We start from the raw sequence: 20,289 nt of genomic DNA on the forward strand, positions 1-20,289 counted from the left end.
TTATTTCTGTTTCTCTTCCTCCACCTTACTCTCTTGCATGCACTCCTCTCTCTCGGCATGGTTTATGTTTGCTGGGAAACAGCTCCCTATTCCCAGGTATAAGAAGGTAAGGCACCGACTCTCACTGTCCGCTGTGGAGTGGGAAACCCATAACCAAACCCTAACCAACCTACACCAACCCAATCAATTACCATTTTCTCCTGTGGTGTGCACAAACCAAAACCAAACCCTAACTAGCCTACACCATCCACAACCAATTCCCTTTGTCCCCTGTGGAATGGACAGCCTCTAATCAAACCCTTACCAAACCCTAAACAGCAGCCTACACCAACCCAAACCAACTCCCACTTTATCCTGTAGAGTGGACAACCCATAACCAAACCCTAACCAAACTACACCAACCCCAACCAACTCCTAATGTCCCCTTTGGAGTGGACAAACCCTAACCAAACCCTTACTAAACCCTAACCAGCCTATACCAACCCTAACCAACTCTTTCCCACTATTGGCATCACACCATTGTCTAATACTCTTCTCACACTATCATACTATACTGTGCTGGCCTGAATATTTCATTTTCATATTGTACTTTTCCAGCACAGTTCTATCAACTACGGTGGATGCATTACCAGGCCAGCGCAGTAGAACTCAGCTCGGCTCAGTTCAGTTGTGTGAAAAGTGTATAAGCACTGTACTTGACACAAGGCCTAGCTGTGAGAGTCAGACTTAGCTTGTGTTAAACCACAAGTGTAGATTTATTCCTTCTATAAATTGTGGCACATTTCAGGTTATACGCGTCACGGAGCATACCCGTTTCTGTCATTGCTGTAGAATGAGATTGTTTCTGGTATGTAAAATACAGTGACAGTACTTTTAATTAACCAGAGCCTGGTTGAATGATTATGTGTGTCACTTGTAAAACCTGAAAACGGTCTGCCAGGCACTTTTATCTTTCTGTGAGTTGTTTTAATCGGGTGTTTTCAATTTCAGTCCAGACCGGGCCATTCCCAGGCAGCACATTTTCTTCTTGCCAAACACTAACACATCTGATTCAATTAATCGAGTAATCATTAAACCGTTGAGTCATTTCATCCACAAGACTAGAAAAGCCAACCTAGTCTGATAGATCTTACTGGCCCAATGTCAGTGTTCTTTCAATCTCTATTTCTGTTTGTGTAGATGTGGGACAGAAAGTTAGTTTAACCCTTGAACTTCCCTCCCTATATTGAATATTTGTTAAATGATCTTTGCCACGTTGATTGACACCAAATGTATTGCCCTCATTTCATCCATCCAGATCTGTAAAATGCCAATGAGTGGGTCAGTGTCAATATTAACATATGGCGATATATAGGCCATGTGTTTCCAAAGCAGTATGTTGCTGCTTATATTTCATTGATACATTGATATGATACAGTGCCTTCAGAAAGTATTCATACCTCTTGACTTATTCCACATTTTGTTGTGTTACAGCCTGAATTCAAAATATATTAACCATTTTCTCACCCATCTACACACAATACCCCATAATGAAAAAAGTGTGCAAATGTATTGAAAATGAAATACAGAAATATGTCATTTACATACACAAGAGAGCAAAAGTTTTAGAACACCTACTCATTCAAGGATTTTTCTTTATTTTTACTATGATCGACATTGTAGAATAATAAGACATCAAAACTATGAAATAACACATATGGAATCATAAAAAAAGTGTTAAACAAATCAAAATATATTTTATATTTGAGATTCTTCAAATAGCCACCCTTTGCCTTGATGACAGCTTTGCACACTCTTGGCATTCTCTCAACCAGCTTCACCTGGAATGCTATTCCAACAGTCTTGAAGGAGTTCCCACATATGCTGAGCACTTGTTGGCTGCTTTTCCTTCACTGTGGTCCAACTCATCCCAAACCATCTCAATTGGGTTGAGGTTGGGGGATTGTGGAGGCCAGGTCATCTGATGCAGCACTCCATCACTCTCCTTCTTGGTAAAATAGCCCTTACACAGCCTGGAGGTGTGTTGGGTCATTGTCCTGTTGAAAAACGAATGATTGTCCCACTAAGCCCAAACCAGATGGGATGGCATATCGCTGCAGAATGCTGTGGTAGCCATGCTGGTTAAGTGTGCCTTGAATTCTAAATAAATCACAGACAGTGTCACCAGCAAAGCACCCCCACACCATAACACCTCCTCCTCCATGCTTTACGGTGGGAAATACACATGCGGATATCATCCATTCACCCACACGCGTCTCACAAAGACATGGTGGTTGAAACCAAAAATCTCAAATTTGGACTCCAGACCAAAGGACTCATTTCCACCGGTCTAATGTCCATTGCTCGTGTTTCTTGGCCCAAGCAAGTCTCTTCTTCTTATTGGTGTCCTTTAGTAGTGGTTTCTTTGCAGCAATTCGACCATTACATTTACATTTTTAGCAGACGCTCTTATCCAGAGCGACTAACAGTTAGTGAGTGCATTTTTTTATTTATTCATACTGGCCCCCCGTGGGAATCGAACCCACAACCCTGGCGTTGCAAACGCCATGCTCTACCAACTGAGCTACATCACTGCCGGCCATTCCGTCCCCTACCCTGGACGACGCTGGGCCAATTGTGCGCCGCCCTATGGGTCTCCCGGTCGCGGCCGGCTACGACAGAGCCTGGATACGAACCAGGATCTCTAGTGGCACAGCTAGCACTGCAATGCAGTGCCTTAGACCACTGCGCCACTCGGGAGATGAAGGCCTGATTCACACAGTCTCCTCTGAACAGTTGATGTTGTGTCTGTTAATGAACGCTGTGAAACATTTATTTGGGCTGCAATTTCTGAGGCTGGTAATTCTAATGAACTTATCCTCTGCAGCAGAGGTGACTCTGGGTCTTCCATTCCTGTGGCAGTCCTCATGAGAGACAGTTTCATCATAGCCCTTGATGGTTTTTGCGACTGCACTTAAAGAAACGTTTAAAGTTCTTGAAATGTTCCGTATTGACTGACCTTTATGTCTTAAATTAATGATGGACTGTTGTTTCTCTTTGCTTATTTGAGCTGTTCTTGCCATAATATGGACTTGGTCTTTTACCAAATAGGGCTATCTTCTGTATACCCCCCTATCTTGTCACAACACAACTGATTGGCTCAAATGCATTAAGAAGGAAAGAAATTCCACAAATTACTTTTAACAAGGCGCACCTGTTAATTGAAATGCAAAGATGTCATTAAAGCAAAGGGTGGCTATTTGAAGAATCTGAAATATAAAATATATTTAGATTTGTTTAAAACTTTTTTGGTTACTACATGATTCCATATGTGTTATTTCATAGTTTTGATGTCTTCACTATTATTCTACAATGTAGAAAATAGGAAAAATAAAGTAAAACCCTTGAATGAGTAGATGTTCTAAAACTTTTGACTGGTAGTGTAAGTGTTCACACCCCTGAGTCAGTACATGTTACAATCACCTTTGGCAGCGATTACAGCTGTGAGTCTTCCTGGTTAAGTGTCTAAGAGCTTTGCACACCTGGATTTTACAATATTTGCACAGTATTCTTTTAATAATTCTTCAAGCTCTGCAATGTTGGTTGTTGATCATTTCTAGACAGCCATTTTCATGTACTGCATAGATTTTTAAGCCGATTTAAGTCAAAACTGTAACTAGGCCACTCAAAAACATTCAATGTCGTCTTGGTAAGAGAAACTGTGTGGCTCAGTTGGTATAGCATGTCACTTGCAACGCCAGGGTTGTAGGTTCGATTCCCATGGGGGACCAGTACGAACAAATATGAAAATGTATGCACTCACTACTGTAAGTCGCTCTGGATATGAGCTTCTGCTAAAAGTTGAATTTGTCCTTGCCGATGACAGGCATATCCAAAACATGATGCAGCTACCACCATGCTTGGAAATATTCAGAGTGGTACTCAGTGATGTGTTGTTGTGTTGGATTTGCCCCAAACATAACGCTTTGTATTCAGGACATAAAGTTAATTTCTTTGCCAAATTCTTTGCAGTTTTACTTTAGTGCCTTATTGCAAACAGGATGCCTGTTCTGGAATATTTGTATTCTGTACAGGCTTCCTTCTTTTCACTCTGTCATTTAGGTTAGTATTGTGGAGTAACTACAATGTTGTTGATCCATCCTCAGTTTTCTCCTATCACAGCCATTAAACTCTGTAACTGTTTTAAAGTCACCATTGGTCTCATGGTGAACTCTCTGAGCGGTTTCCTTCCTCTCCGGCAACTGTTAGGAAGGACGTCTCTATCTTTGTTGTGACTGGGTGTATTGATAGATCATCCAAAGTGTAATTAATAACTTCACCATGCTCAAAGGGATATTCAATGTCCGTTTTTTTATTATTTTTACCCATCTACCAATAGGTGCCCTTCTTTGAGAGGCATTGGAATATCTCCCTATTCTTTGTGGTTGAATCTGTGTTTGAAATTCACTGCTCAACTGAGAGACCTTACAGATAATTGTATGTTTGGGGTACAGAGATGAGGTAGTCATTAAAAAATCATGTTAACCACTATTATTGCACACAGAGTGAGTCCATGCAACTTATTATGTGACTTGTTAAGCACATTTTTACTCCTGAACTTATTTAGGCTTGGCATAACAAAGTGGTTGAATATTTATTGACTCAAGACATTTTAGCTTTTCATTTTTAATTTGTAATAATGTCTAAAAACATAATTCCACTATGGGGTATTGTGTGTAGGCCAGTGACATTCAGGCTGTAACACAACAAAATGTGGAAAAAGTCAAGGGGTGTGAATACTTTCTGAAGGCATGAGTATTATTTATTTATTTATGTATTTATTTATTATTAGGATCCCCATTAGCCGACACCAATGGCGATAGCTAGTCTTACTGGGGTCCAACACATAACGAAAAAGACATAACAGTCAAAATACTTTACAATTTGTACTGAACAAAAATATAAACGCAGCATGCAACAATTTCAAAGATTTTACTGAGTTACAGTTCATATAAGGAAATCAATCAATTGAAATAAATTCATTAGGCCCTAATCTATGGATTTCACATGACTGGGAATACAGATATCCATCTGTTGCTCACAGATACCTTAAAAAAAGGTATGAGCGTGGATCAGAAAACCACTCAGTATCTGGTGTGACCACTATTTGCCTCATGCAGCGCGACACATCTCCTTCGCATAGAGTTGATCAGGCTGTTGACTATGGCCTGTGGAATGTTGTCCCACTCCTCTTCAATGGCTGTGCGAAGTTGCTGGATATTGGTGGGAACTGAAACACGCTGTCGTACATGTCGATCCAGAGCATCCCAAACTGCTCAATGGGTGACATGTCTGGTGACTGCAGGCCATGGAAGAACTGGGACATTTTCAGCTTTCAGGAATTGAGTACAGATTCTTGCGACATGGGGCTGTGCATTATCATGCTGAAATGGGGCACTCTGTTCACAACGTTGACATCGGCAAACCGCTCTTCCACACGAGGCCATACACGTGGTCTGCGGTTGTGAGGCCAGTTGGACGTACTGCCAAATTCTCTAAAACGACATTGGAGGAGGCTTATGGTAGAGAAATGAACATTGAAATCTCTGGCAACAGCTCTGGTGGACATTCCTGCAATCAGCGTGCCAATTACATGCTCCCTCAAAACTTGAGACATCTGTGGCATTTGTTTTTTGAAACCAGGTTTGCTGTTCACTTGTGCTATATGAGATGGAAGGGAGTTCCATGCAATCATAGCTCTGTATAATACTGTACGTTTTCTTGAATTTGTTCTGGACCTGGGGACTATGAGAAGAAACCTGGTGGCGTGTCTGGTGGGGTAAGTGTGTGTGTCAGTGCTGTGTGTAACTATGCAAACCGGGGGGCCAGTATGAAAAAAAAAAAAAATGGTGGGAAAAAATGTATGGACTCACTAACTGTAAGTCGATCTGGATAAGACCGTCTGCTAAATGACTAAAATGTAAATTTGGAATTTCCAACACAATGTTTCTTATAAAAACAAGAAGTGATGTAGTCAGTCTTTCCTCAACTCTTAGCCAAGAGAGACTGGCATTCATTGTATTGATATTAGCCCTCTGATTACAATGAAGAGCAAAACATGCTGCTCTGTTCTTGGCCAGCTGCAGCTTAATTAGGTCCTTCTTTGCAGCACTTGAACATATGACTGGACAATAATCAAGATAAGATAAAACCTGCAGGACTTGCTTTGTGGAGTGTGGTGTCAAAAAAGCAGAGCATCTCTTTATCACGGACAGACCTTTCCCCATCTTTACAACCATTGAATCTATAGTATATGTTTTGACCATGACAGTTTACAGTCTAAGGCAGGAATGGCTGACTTTGATGGGGTTAGGGGCCACAAAAAACGAATCATGAAGGGCCGCAGTTGGACGCGGGTCTGCGGGACCTACTCACATCCATACACCCCCCACACCCCCCCACCCCCCTTAGATCAGGGATGGGCAACTGGTGGACCGCGGCCCCCCTTTTGAAGGCCCTCGGCTCAATTACCAACCCCCCACTGCGAGCAAAACATGCTTTTTTTGGGGGTGGGGGTTTGAGTCGAGGGCCTTCAAAAGGGGCTACCAGTTGCCCATCCCTAATCTAAGGTAACACCAAGTAATTTAGTGTCCTCAATTTGTTCAACAGCCACACCATTCAATGCCAGATTCAGGCTGAGAGTATGGTGTATGTTTATTTATTGGTGTATGTTGATGTCTAAGTGCAGTACCTGAAAGTATTTTCACTTTAACTATGAATCAACAGGTAAAGTAGTGTAGTCTTGCTAAAGTGGGCGTACATCCTACAGAATACTGTACATTAGGGCCGGGACGTAACCAGTATCGCGATACTTGTTAGTATCGTGGCATAGGGAAAAAACACAAAGCTGATTTAACTTCTTTATAAGTTAAAGGCTCTGCATGGTCAATCCGACACCTGCATTGGCCGTGCAGCATTTAGGGTGATATGGCCTCTGCAGAAGTCAGGGCATTCATACTTCTTGCGCTTCACGGAGCAGCGCAGAGCTGTTGCAAAGGAAGTTGTCAAGGAAGTGAGTTTGTGTTTATACTGAACCTCCCGCCCCCACCTACCATCAACCAATCATGTCAATGCGGAGCTATACGGAGCCCTCCACATTGTTACAACATTTGGGCGGGCACGGCGATGCGGTATGGAGTTCAATTTGACCTCTGCATGCCTCCGGAGGCTCCGCATTGCATCACACCATCCATCCATACGGCGCCTCCGACCACATTTTCGGATCAAGCATAAATTGGCTCTTAACCCCAACCTGACCGTTACTCTGGGGTCAGCTCCCCACGGGCTGGGAGCTCCACCCCACCTCATCCATTCCATTATCACTGCTTTTAGTGATTGATGCCTCTACCCCCTGCAGGTACACAGGCCAGTCAAATATGCTAACAAATATATATGCCAGAGACAGTTAAATGTGGCAGGAAATAAGGCCAAAATGCAGCAACTGGGAAAAGGGTATCCAGATGCAGCACAGATCTCCAGATGCAGCACAGATGCTAGACAGAATGTATTAAGAAAATTGATGTTTAGTCTTAGATGTTTAGATATCTGAGATAGATTATACTTTTTTCAGTGTTTTTCAAAAAGCGTTTTTTGGGGCAGTTGTGTGTGCATCCCACACGAGCTGCAAGATAAAGATATGCATACTTTGCAGCAGCTGCCCGTGGCTTCTTTGATAAATAGGGAAGGAAAACAGTGAGCGTATTGAATGTTTCCTACACCATTTGAAATTTGCCAAACTCCTGTTTTCTTGAACATAATTAAAGTTTAAAGGGCCAATGCAGCCATTGTTATCTCAATATCAAATCATTTCCAGGTAACAATTAAGTACCTTACTGTGATTTTCAATTAAAACAGTAAACAATTAACACAAATAGCTTCTTAGCAAAGAGCAATTTCTCAAGCAAGAATTTTGCTAGGACGGTCTGGGAGTGGTCTGAGTGGGGAGGGGAAACCTGAAAACTAGCTTTGGAACTCTTTGTTATTGGTCTATTAACTAATATCACCATGCAGACCAAAACTCCATCCCACCAAAACAGGCAGAAATTTCAGGCAATCTTTTCAAACAGCTCTTACACTAAAAGAGCATTATCATCATTTTCACAATTTAACAGTATTATTTCAACCTCATATTGTGGAAATATTTATAAAACACAGGAAAATCACGTTTTTGACTGCACTGGGCCTTTAACAGAATGAACGTTCACACAAGCCATGTAAACTCTAGCTCATAGGCTGGCCATGACAAGAACCTTAGGTTATCTACAAGACTTCTTACGTCCCTCCAATTCCCTCCAGCATTTCACTGAAACACAAACATGTACAGTGGGGAAAAAAAGTATTTAGTCAGCCACCAATTGTGCAAGTTCTCCCACTTAAAAAGATGAGAGAGGCCTGTAATTTTCATCATAGGTACACGTCAACTATGACAGACAAACTGAGAAAAAAAAATCCAGAAAATCACATTGTAGGATTTTTAATGAATTTATTTGCAAATTATGGTGGAAAATAAGTATTTGGTCACCTACAAACAAGCAAGATTTCTGGCTCTCACAGACCTGTAACTTCTTCTTTAAGAGGCTCCTCTGTCCTCCACTCGTTACCTGTATTAATGGCACCTGTTTGAACTTGTTATCAGTATAAAAGACACCTGTCCACTACCTCAAACAGTCACACTCCAAACTCCACTATGGCCAAGACCAAAGAGCTGTCAAAGGACACCAGAAACAAAATTGTAGACCTGCACCAGGCTGGGAAGACTGAATCTGCAATAGGTAAGCAGCTTGGTTTGAAGAAATCAACTGTGGGAGCAATTTTTAGGAAATGGAAGACATACAAGACCACTGATAATCTCCCTCGATCTGGGGCTCCACGCAAAATCTCACCCCGTGGGGTCAAAATGATCACAAGAACGGTGAGCAAAAATCCCAGAACCACACGGGGGGACCTAGTGAATACTGGGACCAAAGTAACAAAGCCTACCATCAGTAACACACTACGCCGCCAGGGACTCAAATCCTGCAGTGCCAGACGTGTCCCCCTGCTTAAGCCAGTACATGTCCAGGCCCGTCTGAAGTTTGCTAGAGTGCATTTGGATGATCCAGAAGAGGATTGGGAGAATGTCATATGGTCAGATGAAACCAAAATAGAACTTTTTGGTAAAAACTCAACTCGTCGTGTTTGGAGGACAAAGAATGCTGAGTTGCATCCAAAGAACACCATACCTACTGTGAAGCATGGGGGTGGAAACATCATGCTTTGGGGCTGTTTTTCTGCAAAGGGACCAGGACGACTGATCCGGGTAAAGGAAAGAATGAATGGGGCCATGTATCATGAGATTTTGAGTGAAAACCTCCTTCCATCAGCAAGGGCATTGAAGATGAAACGTGGCTGGGTCTTTCAGCATGACAATGATCCCAAACACACCGCCCGGGCAACGAAGAAGTGGCTTCGTAAGAAGCATTTCAAGGTCCTGGAGTGGCCTAGCCAGTCTCCAGATCTCAACCCCATAGAAAATCTTTGGAGGGGAGTTGAAAGTCCGTGTTGCCCAGCGACAGCCCCAAAACATCACTGCTCTAGAGGGAGATCTGCATGGAGGAATGGGCCTAAATACCAGCAACAGTGTGTGAAAACCTTGTGAAGACTTACAGAAAAGCGTTTGACCTGTGTCATTGCCAACAAAGGGTATATAACAAAGTATTGAGAAACTTTTGTTATTGACCAAATACTTATTTTCCACCATAATTTGCAAATAAATTCATTAAAAATCCTACAATGTGATTTTCTGGAATTTTTTTTCTCATTTTGTCTGTCATAGTTGACGTGTACCTATGATGAAAATTACAGGCCTCTCTCATCTATTTAAGTGGGAGAACTTGCACAATTGGTGGCTGACTGAATACTTTCTTCCCCCACTGTATTCTGCCTCGCCCAACCACACCACATACACCTCCTCGCCTCTTCGGAAGGAGATGAAGCAAGGAAGGGTAATATTCGAGATAAAGAGGACTTGATTCAAAAAATTCCGACGTTTCCAGGCATGTGGGGAAAGGGGCCAGAGGGGGCCGGAGACACAGGCACGACACACAAAGGCAGCATCAAGGGGAATGAAGGACTGTGTGAGGTGTGTGGATACACTGATGCATGGCGCCCATCTGCCTTTCATAACCGTCATTTCGCCCCCCCCCCCCATTTCCCCATAATTATGATCAATCGGCTATTCACTGGTGGCTTAGGCAATCAGGGCCGCGATCATGCAGTAGTCTGTTCATCCGACGCCAAACCCCCATTATGCATCTCTGCCCAGTTTAGAGTTTTGAAGGTCTCCCGAGTGGCGCAGTGGTCTAAGGCACTGCATCGCAGTGCTAGCTGTGCAACTAGAGATCCTGGTTTGAATCCAGGCTCTGTTGTAGCCGGCCGCGACCGGGAGACCCATGGGGCGGCGCACAATTGGCCCAGCGTCGTCCAGGGTAGGGGAGGGAATGGCCGGCAGGGATGTAGCTCAGTTGGTAGAGCTGGTGGGTTCGTTTCCCACGGGGGGCCAGTATGAAAAATAAAAAAATAATGTATGCACTCACTAACTGTAAGTCGCTCTGGATAAGAGCGTCTGCTAAATGACTAAAATGTAAATGTCAGTGGGGCGTTAACCGCCACAGAGGGAGACAGAGAGATAGATAGATACTATGTCAGTCCCTTCAATCAACTCCCATTCTTTAGTTTCAAGTTTTAATGGGAAAATATGTATGATATAGCCTATTCCCTATCTTTACTATAACTAGATTGACAAAAAAAATGTAGATGATGAAAGCATTTCAGCTTTGGTTGTAGTTGGTCATTCGATGATGGCCTCTCAGGCTTAATTTCAACCATTTTCTAAATGAGACATTCATGGCTCAGCTCGGGCCATCATACATGGTGGACATCATACATTTCTTCATAGTATCCTGTAGAACACTTAACCAGATGTCCAGGCATTTCAGATTAGGGCCACTGTCTGGTCCTTCTCTAGCCTGGTGGAACTATTCTGATCTCGCTCACTAGCCTGATCTCGCTTGCTTCTGTTTCGGTTAGTCTGCTTGTTCGGGCTAGTCTTTCTTCAGTAAGGAAGAAGACTGGGTAGAGGAGGTTGTAGCTGCACAGGGAGCTTTGGTCGAGTGTTACCTCGCCATGTATGTAATGTTTCCGCCCATACAGCATAACAGTCAGGGTTGGGGTCAATTCCAATTTAATTTGAAACTCCAATTCAATTATTGGATTCACTCATGAAGTGGAGAATTTATGTTGAATTCAATTACAATTTCAACAATCTTCAAGTTATTGAATTGGAATTAGACTGTTTGGACTGTTTGAATTGAAATTGAATTGCAACTGTAAAAATATTTAATATTTGGAATCAAATTGAATTGGAATTCTATTTGTACATTTCCAAATTAATGGAATTAAGGCAATTAGTATAAAAAATGTAGTGCAGGATTTGTTTTAAATAATTTCAACTTGTATTTCTATATTTCCAGTATAGCTAGGCTGTCTGAACAGTGACATTATCAGCCTGAAAGCCTGAGGGATTTGAATTCAAATTGGAATTTGGGGAATTGAATTCTCAGAATGTACCTAACATTGGAATTGAGAGGAATTGAATTATCTCTGAATTCAAAGACTGACCTGGAGTTTGAATTGAGTTAAATGGAATTTACAGGGAGAGGGAATTTAATTAGAGTAGAATTTGTGGAATTAACCTGGTGACAGTGCAAGAACACAGTATCACAGTGCCTCAAAGCTACCCCAGTCTTCTATTTTCATATATTGATCTATTGCTCTTCAGAAGAGTGGAAGGAGCACCCCTAGGCTCATACTGTATGTCAGCCAGCTAGCTGTTTAAACCATGAACAAAGTGATTTACCTAGGGAAGCATCCACTCACTAAACACTAAATGTACTCAATACATCAGCCTTGAGCTGCCTGCCAAAGGTAAAGCTGATATTTTATGCTACTTTTAGACAGCTTATTCCAAAGTGTCTGAATTCTATTGGATTCAGCCCAGAGACTGGTAGTGGTATCTACAGTAGAACATAACATAGAATAACTTGGAGTAGTGGGGCCCACAAGCGTGCGTGTTGGGAGCCTTTTTGTAGTGTGGCACAGTTCCACGACAGATTCTATCAATTCACATCTGTGGAGCGGCTCTGCAGCCGCTCGCACAATGGAGACACGCTTGCCCCGCTGCACTATCAAAGAGAACATCCATCTGTGTCCCACACAAACATCTGATTCAACCTGGGGCTTTGTAGAGGAGATGAGACGCTGTTCACTGCAAATTAAAGGAGGAAAGGCTCAGAGCGTAGAAAGTAGAGGCAGTAATGGACCTCCAACAAACGACTGCTAAGAGCAGGTGACGTAGGAACAGAGAAAAAACACTCATACTTTCCTCCTCCTCTCAGTCCTACAATAATATTTCAAGCTTTTTTGTTCTTAAAGTTTTCATAGTTTGGTTTTTGATGTGGAATTGGAATGTGACATGATGTGCGTTTTTGATTAGACATACACAAATATGTATAAAAGGTGTCGCAGATGAGTAGCCGCCTCACGAAAATATAAATATTAACTTTGCACCTGTTTACCCGAACCTCGTGGGCAGCAGAAAACCATGAATTACCATTTGTGGTTCTGACAAGTGTTGCTCTGTGTTGGAAAAGAAACGCCACACACACACACACACTCACACACACACACACACACACTGTGTGAGGAACGTTCATCCCACACAAGGCTGAGCAAATACGTTTGGGAGATAGGATAGCACTGACGCAGACAGATAGACGCACGGGCACAAACACACACACACACACACACACACACACACACACACACACACACACACACACACACACACACACACACACACACACACACACACACACACACAGTTAAACTTAACAGAGGGGAAGAGAGTGAACAAGTACAAGTGTGATTCATCTGACAGTAGGCAATTGCAAACAAGTCACAAACAACTAAGAGTTACAACAATCTGTTTCTTGTAACTTCAAATATTGATACAGTGAGGGGAAAAAGTGTTTGATCCCCTGCTGATTTTGTACGTTTGCCCACTGACAAAGAAATGATCAGTCTATAATTTTAATTGTAGGTTTATTTGAACAGTGAGAGACAGAATAACAACAACAAAATCCAGAAAAACGCATGTCAAAAATGTTATAAATTGATTTGCATTTTAATGAGGGAAATAAGTATTTGACCCCTCTGCAAAACATGACTTAGTATTTGGTGGCAAAACCCTTGTTGGCAATCACAGAGGTCAGACGTTTCTTGTAGTTGGCCACCAGGTTTGCACACATCTCAGGAGGGATTTTGTCCCACTCCTCTTTGCAGATCTTCTCCAAGTCATTAAGGTTTCGAGGCTGACGTTTGGTAACTCGAACCTTCAGCTCCCTCCACCGATTTTCTATGGGATTAAGGTCTGGAGACTGGCTAGGCCACTCCAGGACCTTAATGTGCTTCTTTTTGAGCCACTCCTTTGTTGCCTTGGCCATGTGTTTTGGGTCATTGTCATGCTGGAATAACCATCCACGACCCATTTTCAATGCCCTGGCTGAGGGAAGGAGGTTCTCACCCAAGATTTGACGGTACATGGCCCCGTCCATCGTCCCTTTGATGCCGTGAAGTTGTCCTGTCCCCTTAGCAGAAAAACACCCCCAAAGAATAATGATTCCACCTCCATGTTTGACGGTGGGGATGGTGTTCTTGGGGTCATAGGCAGCATTCCTCCTCTTCCAAACACAGCGAGTTGAGTTGATGCCAAAGACCTCGATTTTGGTCTCATCTGACTACAACACTTTCACCCAGTTCTCCTCTGAATCATTGATGTTCATTGGCAAACTTCAGACGGGCCTGTATATGTGCTTTCTTGAACAGGGGGACCTTGCGGGTGCTGCAGGATTTCAGTCCTTCACGGCGTAGTGTGTTACCAATTGTTTTCTTGGTGACTATGGTCCCAGCTGCCTTGAGATCATTGACAAGATCCTCCCGTGTAGTTCTGGGCTGATTCCTCACCGTTCTCATGATCATTGCAACTCCATGAGGTGAGATCTTGCATGGATCCCCAGGCCGAGGGAGATTGACAGTTATTTTGTGTTTCTTCCGTTTGCGAATAATCGCACCGACTGTTATCACCTTCTCACCAAGCTGCTTGGCGATGGTCTTGTAGCCCATTCCAGCCTTGTGTAGGTCTACAATCTTGTCCCTGACATCCTTGGAGAGCTCTTTGGTCTTGGCCATGGTGGAGAGTTTGGAATCTGATTGATTGATTGCTTCTGTTGACAGGTGTCTTTTATACAGGTAACAAGCTGAGATTAGGAGCACTCCCCTTTAAGAGTGTGCTCCTAATCTCAGCTCGTTACCTGTATAAAAGACACCTGGGAACCAGAAATCTTTCTGATTGAGAGGGGGTCAAATACTTATTTCCCTTATTAAAATGCAAATCAATTTATAACATTTTTGACATGCGGTTTTTTGGATTTTTTTGTTGTTATTCTTTTCTCTCACTGTTCAAATAAACCTACCATTAAAATTATAGACTGATCATTTCTTTGTCAGTGGGCAAACGTACAAAATCAGCAGGGGATCAAATACTTTTTTCCCTCGCTGTACATGTCCATCTGACAATGCCCTAGTACAAGGATGGGCAACTCCGGTCCCTGCCGCTGTAGCTGATACTGCACATCAATGGCGTTTGGTTGATATAGGGAGATATACAGTGCCTTGCAAAAGTATTCAGACCCTTTGGTTTTCTTCACATTTTGTGTTACAAAGGGGGAATACAATGGATTTAATTGTCATTTTTTGTCAACAATCTACACAAAATACTCTAATGTCAAAGTGGAAGGAAAATTCAATTAAAAAAAAAAGATTGATAGAAAAATGTACAAACTAAAACATAGTCATTGCATAAGTATTCAGCTCCCTGAGTCAATACATTAGAATATTTGTATTATTCTTTCCACTCTGTCATTTAGGTCATTATTGTGCAGTCACTACAATGATGTTGATCCATCCTCAGTTTTCTACCATCACAGACATTGAACTCAGTAGCTGTTTTAAAATCACTGATGGTAACATCCCTGAACAGTTTCATTCCTGTCCTGCAGCTCAGTTCAGAAGGACGACTGTATCTTTAATATGTCTGGGTGGTTTAATCCACAGCATAATTATTAACTTGACCATGCTTAAAGAGATATTCAATGTCTGATTAGTTATTGTTACCAATCTACCAATCACTGCCCTTCTTTATGAGGCTTTCGAAAAGCTCCCTGGTCTTTGTAGTTGAGTCTGTGCTTGAAATTCAATACTTGACAGATGTGTGTATGAGGGACAGAGGAAGGGTTAGTCATTCAAAAATCATGTCAAACCTTTTTTTCATGTAATTTATTATGTGATTTGTTAAGCCAAATTTGACTCCTGAACTAATTTAGGCTTGTCTTAACAAAGTGGCTGAATACTTATGCAACAACTATATTTTAGTTATTAATTTTGTATTTATAAAAAAAATAGATATATACAAAAAATTATTCTTACACTTTGACATGAGTATTTTGTATAGATTGTTGACACAAAATGACAATTAAATCCATTTTAGTTACACTTTGTAACAATAAAATGTGATGAAATCCAAGGGGTCTGAATACTTTTGCAAGACACTGTATAAAGATTGGCTAAAGCATTGCAAAGTTGTTATGACTCACCAAATAATTAATTGTTTTGTGTTGCCGATATTAGTATTAGAAAAGCAACCACTGCCAAGACTTGAGTCTATTTGAATGAATTAATCCACTATTTTATGGATGCTATCCATCTCTCTGTTTGCTGTAGAGATTTCACTACTTTGCCATCTTTTTCAGTTCATCCATATTAATTTGCAGACAGCCACATAAAATAACTTTGCGGCATGTCAAGTCAGCCACACTAGTAAAGCAAACAAATATAAACATTGCATTGTTGGTTTCCCTTTTTCCTGAAAACTATTCACTCTGTATTCAGCAGTGATAAGCCATGAGTATCTGCATGAAGGAGAATCTACCCAGGATTTACCGGCTGTCTGTTTGATTTACTCTAAATGTCAGGATATCAGGATTCTCAGAATATGCCTAAACATGAGACATTTTATTAATGTTGAGAAGCTCACTGGTCAGCAAAAGCACCTATAGCATTCCATGGCAGATCAAAGAGTGTTTGTCCATGTCAAGCCAGAACACCTTGGCTGATATGAGAGATTAATGTCGAACACCTCCATTGCATTTTCATACAAAGTTTTCTCTGAAAGGTGAAACAAGACTGATATCCATAGAGTCTGGGGGCTACTGCTAAGAGATAGAGTCACAGGGATATTACCAAAACATATGTTCTGAAGTAATCTCCCCCTGTCCCATTAGATATGATTTAACCTGAAGGACTAGCGCTTTGATGACCAATTTGATTCTCGCCCATTATAGTGGAGGTGGTCTGCGCCCAACTGCCTCTGTTCCAATCAAAATGATCAATCCTACCAGAAATTGGGTTACCTTTTGAAATGATCCTTATATTTATGTCAGGCTGATCCTGTTCGATAAGAAAACAAAGCCCACGTGTGTTTAAGACTGAGAAAGATGGTAGTATTGCAAGTTAGTATACTCATCTTATTGACTGCATTCCAGTGAGCCATGTTGCATTTGTGATATGAATGGGAGCTAGAAGTCATGTCCTATTCTGAGTAAACCTATACATTGTTCTTTAGAGCATGTCCAACCAATCTTTTTCAGTTTGTAGAGAAGAAAAGATAACCTACATATGATATTGCAGCTCCCAAATGCTTTTATTGAGCCAGCTGTACCATGTACTGTATCTAGAGGCTCATCTTCCACACTTACACTGTTACCAGTCTCTGTTTTATGTGACTGTTCCCCTGTACAAAGGGTTCCCTCTCTCTCTCTAGCCAGAGCTTCATTGATTGGACCTGAAGCACCATGGCCATGCCTGTCTGCAATAGCATACCATAGGGCTGAGGAAACCAAGTGTTTGAAAATGTGATTATTTTAGTTTTTTCTCTGGTTTTATGAACGCTGCAACCAAGCAATATCCCTATCCCTAGCTAGCATGCTAGTAGACACCCATAGACTTCCAGGCATTGTGCTAACGCTAGTTAGCATTGGCTCGCAAAACTACCCCTAACTTCCTTCATACTGGATAAACGGCCTCATTGCAAAAATCCCAAAGTATCCCTTTATCAGAAAAGAGGTGTCAGATGAGCTCAGTTATGACGGATAAGCACATTCTGACAGGCGCATTCATATTGAGAGTATGGTCCCAGTCTGAGTGGTATTAACCTTGTGCTGTTTTCTATTCTATGGAAATAGTCCCCACATCAATTCCTTAGTTACGTCCACACCTCTCATTGTCAGGTTGCAGAGTTGCTGTAGGCTACTTTGTGTGTTTGTTAATTACACTGAACAAAAATATAAATGCAACATGTAAAGTGTTGGTCCCATGTTTCATGAGCTGAAATAAATTATCCCAGAAATGTTCCATAGGCACAAAATGCTTATTTCTCTCAATTTCTGGGCACTAATTTGTTTACATCCCTGTTTGTGAGAAGATTTCTCCTTTGCCAAGATAATCCATCCACCTGACAGGTGTGGCATATCAAGAAACTGATTAAATAGCATTATCATTACACAGGTGCACCTTGTGCTAGGGACAATAAAAGGCCACTCTAAAATGTCCAGTTTTGTCACACATCACAATGCCACAGATGTCTCAAGTTTTGAGGGAGCGTGCAATTGACATGCTGACTGCAGGAATGTCCACCAGAGCTGTTGCCAGATAATGTAATGTTCATTTCTCCACCAATGTTGTTTTAGAGAATTTGGCAATACGTCCAACCGGCCTCACAAGCACAGACCACGTGTATGGCGTCGTGTGGGCGAGCGGTTTGCTGATGTCAATGTTGTGAAAAGAGTGCCTCATTGTGGCGGTGTGGTTATGGTATGGGCAGGCATAAGCTACGGACAACAAACACAATTTAATTTTACCGATGGCAATTTGAATGCATAGAGATAGCATGACGAGATCCTCAGGACCATTGTCATGTCATTCATCCGTCGCCATCGCCTCATGTTTCAGCATGATAATGTGCGGCCACATGTCGTAAGGATCTGTACGCAATTCCTGGAAGCTGAAAATGTCCCAGTTCTTCCATGGCCTGCATACTCACCAGACATGTCACCCATTGAGCATGTTTGGGATGCTCTGGATCGACATGTACGACAGCGTGTTCCAGTTCCCGCCAATGTCCAGCAACTTCGCACAGCCATTGAAGAGGAGTGGGACACCATTCCATAGGCTGATCAACTCTATGCGAAGGAGATGTCGTACTACATGAGGCAAATGGTGGTCACACCAGATACTGACTGGTTTTCTGATCCACGCCCCTACTTTTCTGTGACCAACAGATGCATATCTGTATTCCCAGTCATGTGATATCTAAAGATTAGGGTCTAATGAATTCATATCAATTTACTGATTTCCTTTGATGAACTGTAACTCAATAAAATCTTTGAAATTGTTGCATGTTGCGTTTATATTTTTGTTCAGTATAGTTGATTTACTCACAAATATGCTGACCCAGGACTTCATATCAACCTTTGTAGTTCTCTTGTAAGAGAGCTACCATTCTCTAGAATTATATTTACTCATTAGTCAACTGGAGGTGGTGAGATGGAACTTTTTTGTTTGTGGAAATTAAAGTTATTTTGCTAGCCGTGAAACAGGTCTCACCTCTGGGGTTTGTAATTAGCTGACATGGCTTTTGTTCTTCTGACGAGGTTGTGCACTTGACAGAAACAAAAGTGTTTGACTTAAATTGGATGTCAGGTGGTCTTGTATGTCTGGCAGGTACTACCTTGTGAACTCTTACGACACTCTCTTCTCTGTCTGTCTCTCCCACAGGGGCTAAAACCCATGGACCACAATGGGCTCTCGGATCCGTATGTCAAACTGCACCTGCTGCCTGGGGCCAGTAAGGTACGTACCTGTCTTATTGTACACACATTAAAGGTACACTATAGAAGTTTAGTTGCTAACTCAAATTGTGTGTGTTGTCTGTACAGTTCATAGGCACTATGATAATAGTAATATATTTATTTCCTCATAAAAACCCTGCAATCCGTAATTTTAGGCTAACAATCGTTTGCAGTCATTTAGCAGACGCTCTTATCCAGAGCGACTTACAGTTAGTGAGTGCATACATTTTCATACTGGCCCCCCGTGGGAAACGAACCCACAACCCTGGCGTTGCAAGCGCCATGCTCTTAGTCACTTTAATAATGTTTACATATCTGCATTACTCATCTCATATGTATATACTGTAATCTATACTATTCTACTGTATCTTAGTCCATGCAGCTCCAATTTATGTATATACTATATTCTATACTATTCTACTGTATCTTAGTCCATGCCGCTCCAACATCGCTTGTCCATATATGTATATATTCTTACAGTTTTTCTCAGTCGCTTTGGTGCATTTTTCACATCATCCCTAACATGTGCAAAATAATAAGTGCATTTCTCAGAACAATTTGTACAAACTGCAATATACAATAGATATGTTTCTAAAGCTAGTCAGTCACTAAAAATCCTTAGTACATCTCTCAAAAATAAATATTCATGCCAATGATCATGTCAGTGTCATCAGAATGATAAGTCATTGAGTCATTGTTCACGAACAAGGTTGTCAAAATGTTTAGGCATGTTGTCAATGGAACTGTGTACTTTGACAGTATTACCTGATGTAAACTTAGGCTACAGTTTGGATGACAGTTACTGTATTGAAAATGCACAAGGCTGCACTTCTATGGCATATATCAATTTCAACAGTACTATTTACATATTACTGTATGTGGGTTATTGATTGAAAGAGACTGGACAACCCAAGGGGCACAAAGGAAAAAAACTAAATTAGAAAGAAACACAGGAAACCACCCCTAAGGCACAACTTTGCCCACAGCACTGTTCTAGTGCTGTCTCTACACATCCAGACGTTCCTGTCTGTCAGCCCACATATTCTCATCCACATCACACCGGATATTTTCCCTTCCAATGCAACGTGGAAAGAATCTTTTGGAATGCCTTATCCATCCTCTGCAGGCGTCTACTGTGGTGTCCTCACATGCTGCATCCATTGCAGCCAGCAGGGTCATCTGTGTGTGT

The 20,289-nt window shown here is 41.7% G+C and overlaps 1 protein-coding gene across 2 annotated transcripts in view; it reads left to right on the top strand.

The window, feature by feature from the left end:
* The window catches only part of LOC121579272 (double C2-like domain-containing protein beta), a 161,787-nt gene that overhangs the window by 76,267 nt on the left and 65,231 nt on the right, over window positions 1-20,289 (top strand). The window contains exons 3-4 of one of the 2 annotated variants that reach the window (XM_045224125.1): window positions 83-106; window positions 19,027-19,101. In XM_045224125.1, the coding sequence (XP_045080060.1) occupies window positions 83-106; window positions 19,027-19,101 (99 nt within the window). The remainder of the gene's footprint in view (window positions 1-82; window positions 107-19,026; window positions 19,102-20,289) is intronic. The other variant, XM_041893733.2, reaches the window with a different exon arrangement.

This window comes from Coregonus clupeaformis, chromosome 13 (assembly GCF_020615455.1).
Source record: "Coregonus clupeaformis isolate EN_2021a chromosome 13, ASM2061545v1, whole genome shotgun sequence".
Lineage (NCBI taxonomy): Eukaryota > Metazoa > Chordata > Actinopteri > Salmoniformes > Salmonidae > Coregonus > Coregonus clupeaformis.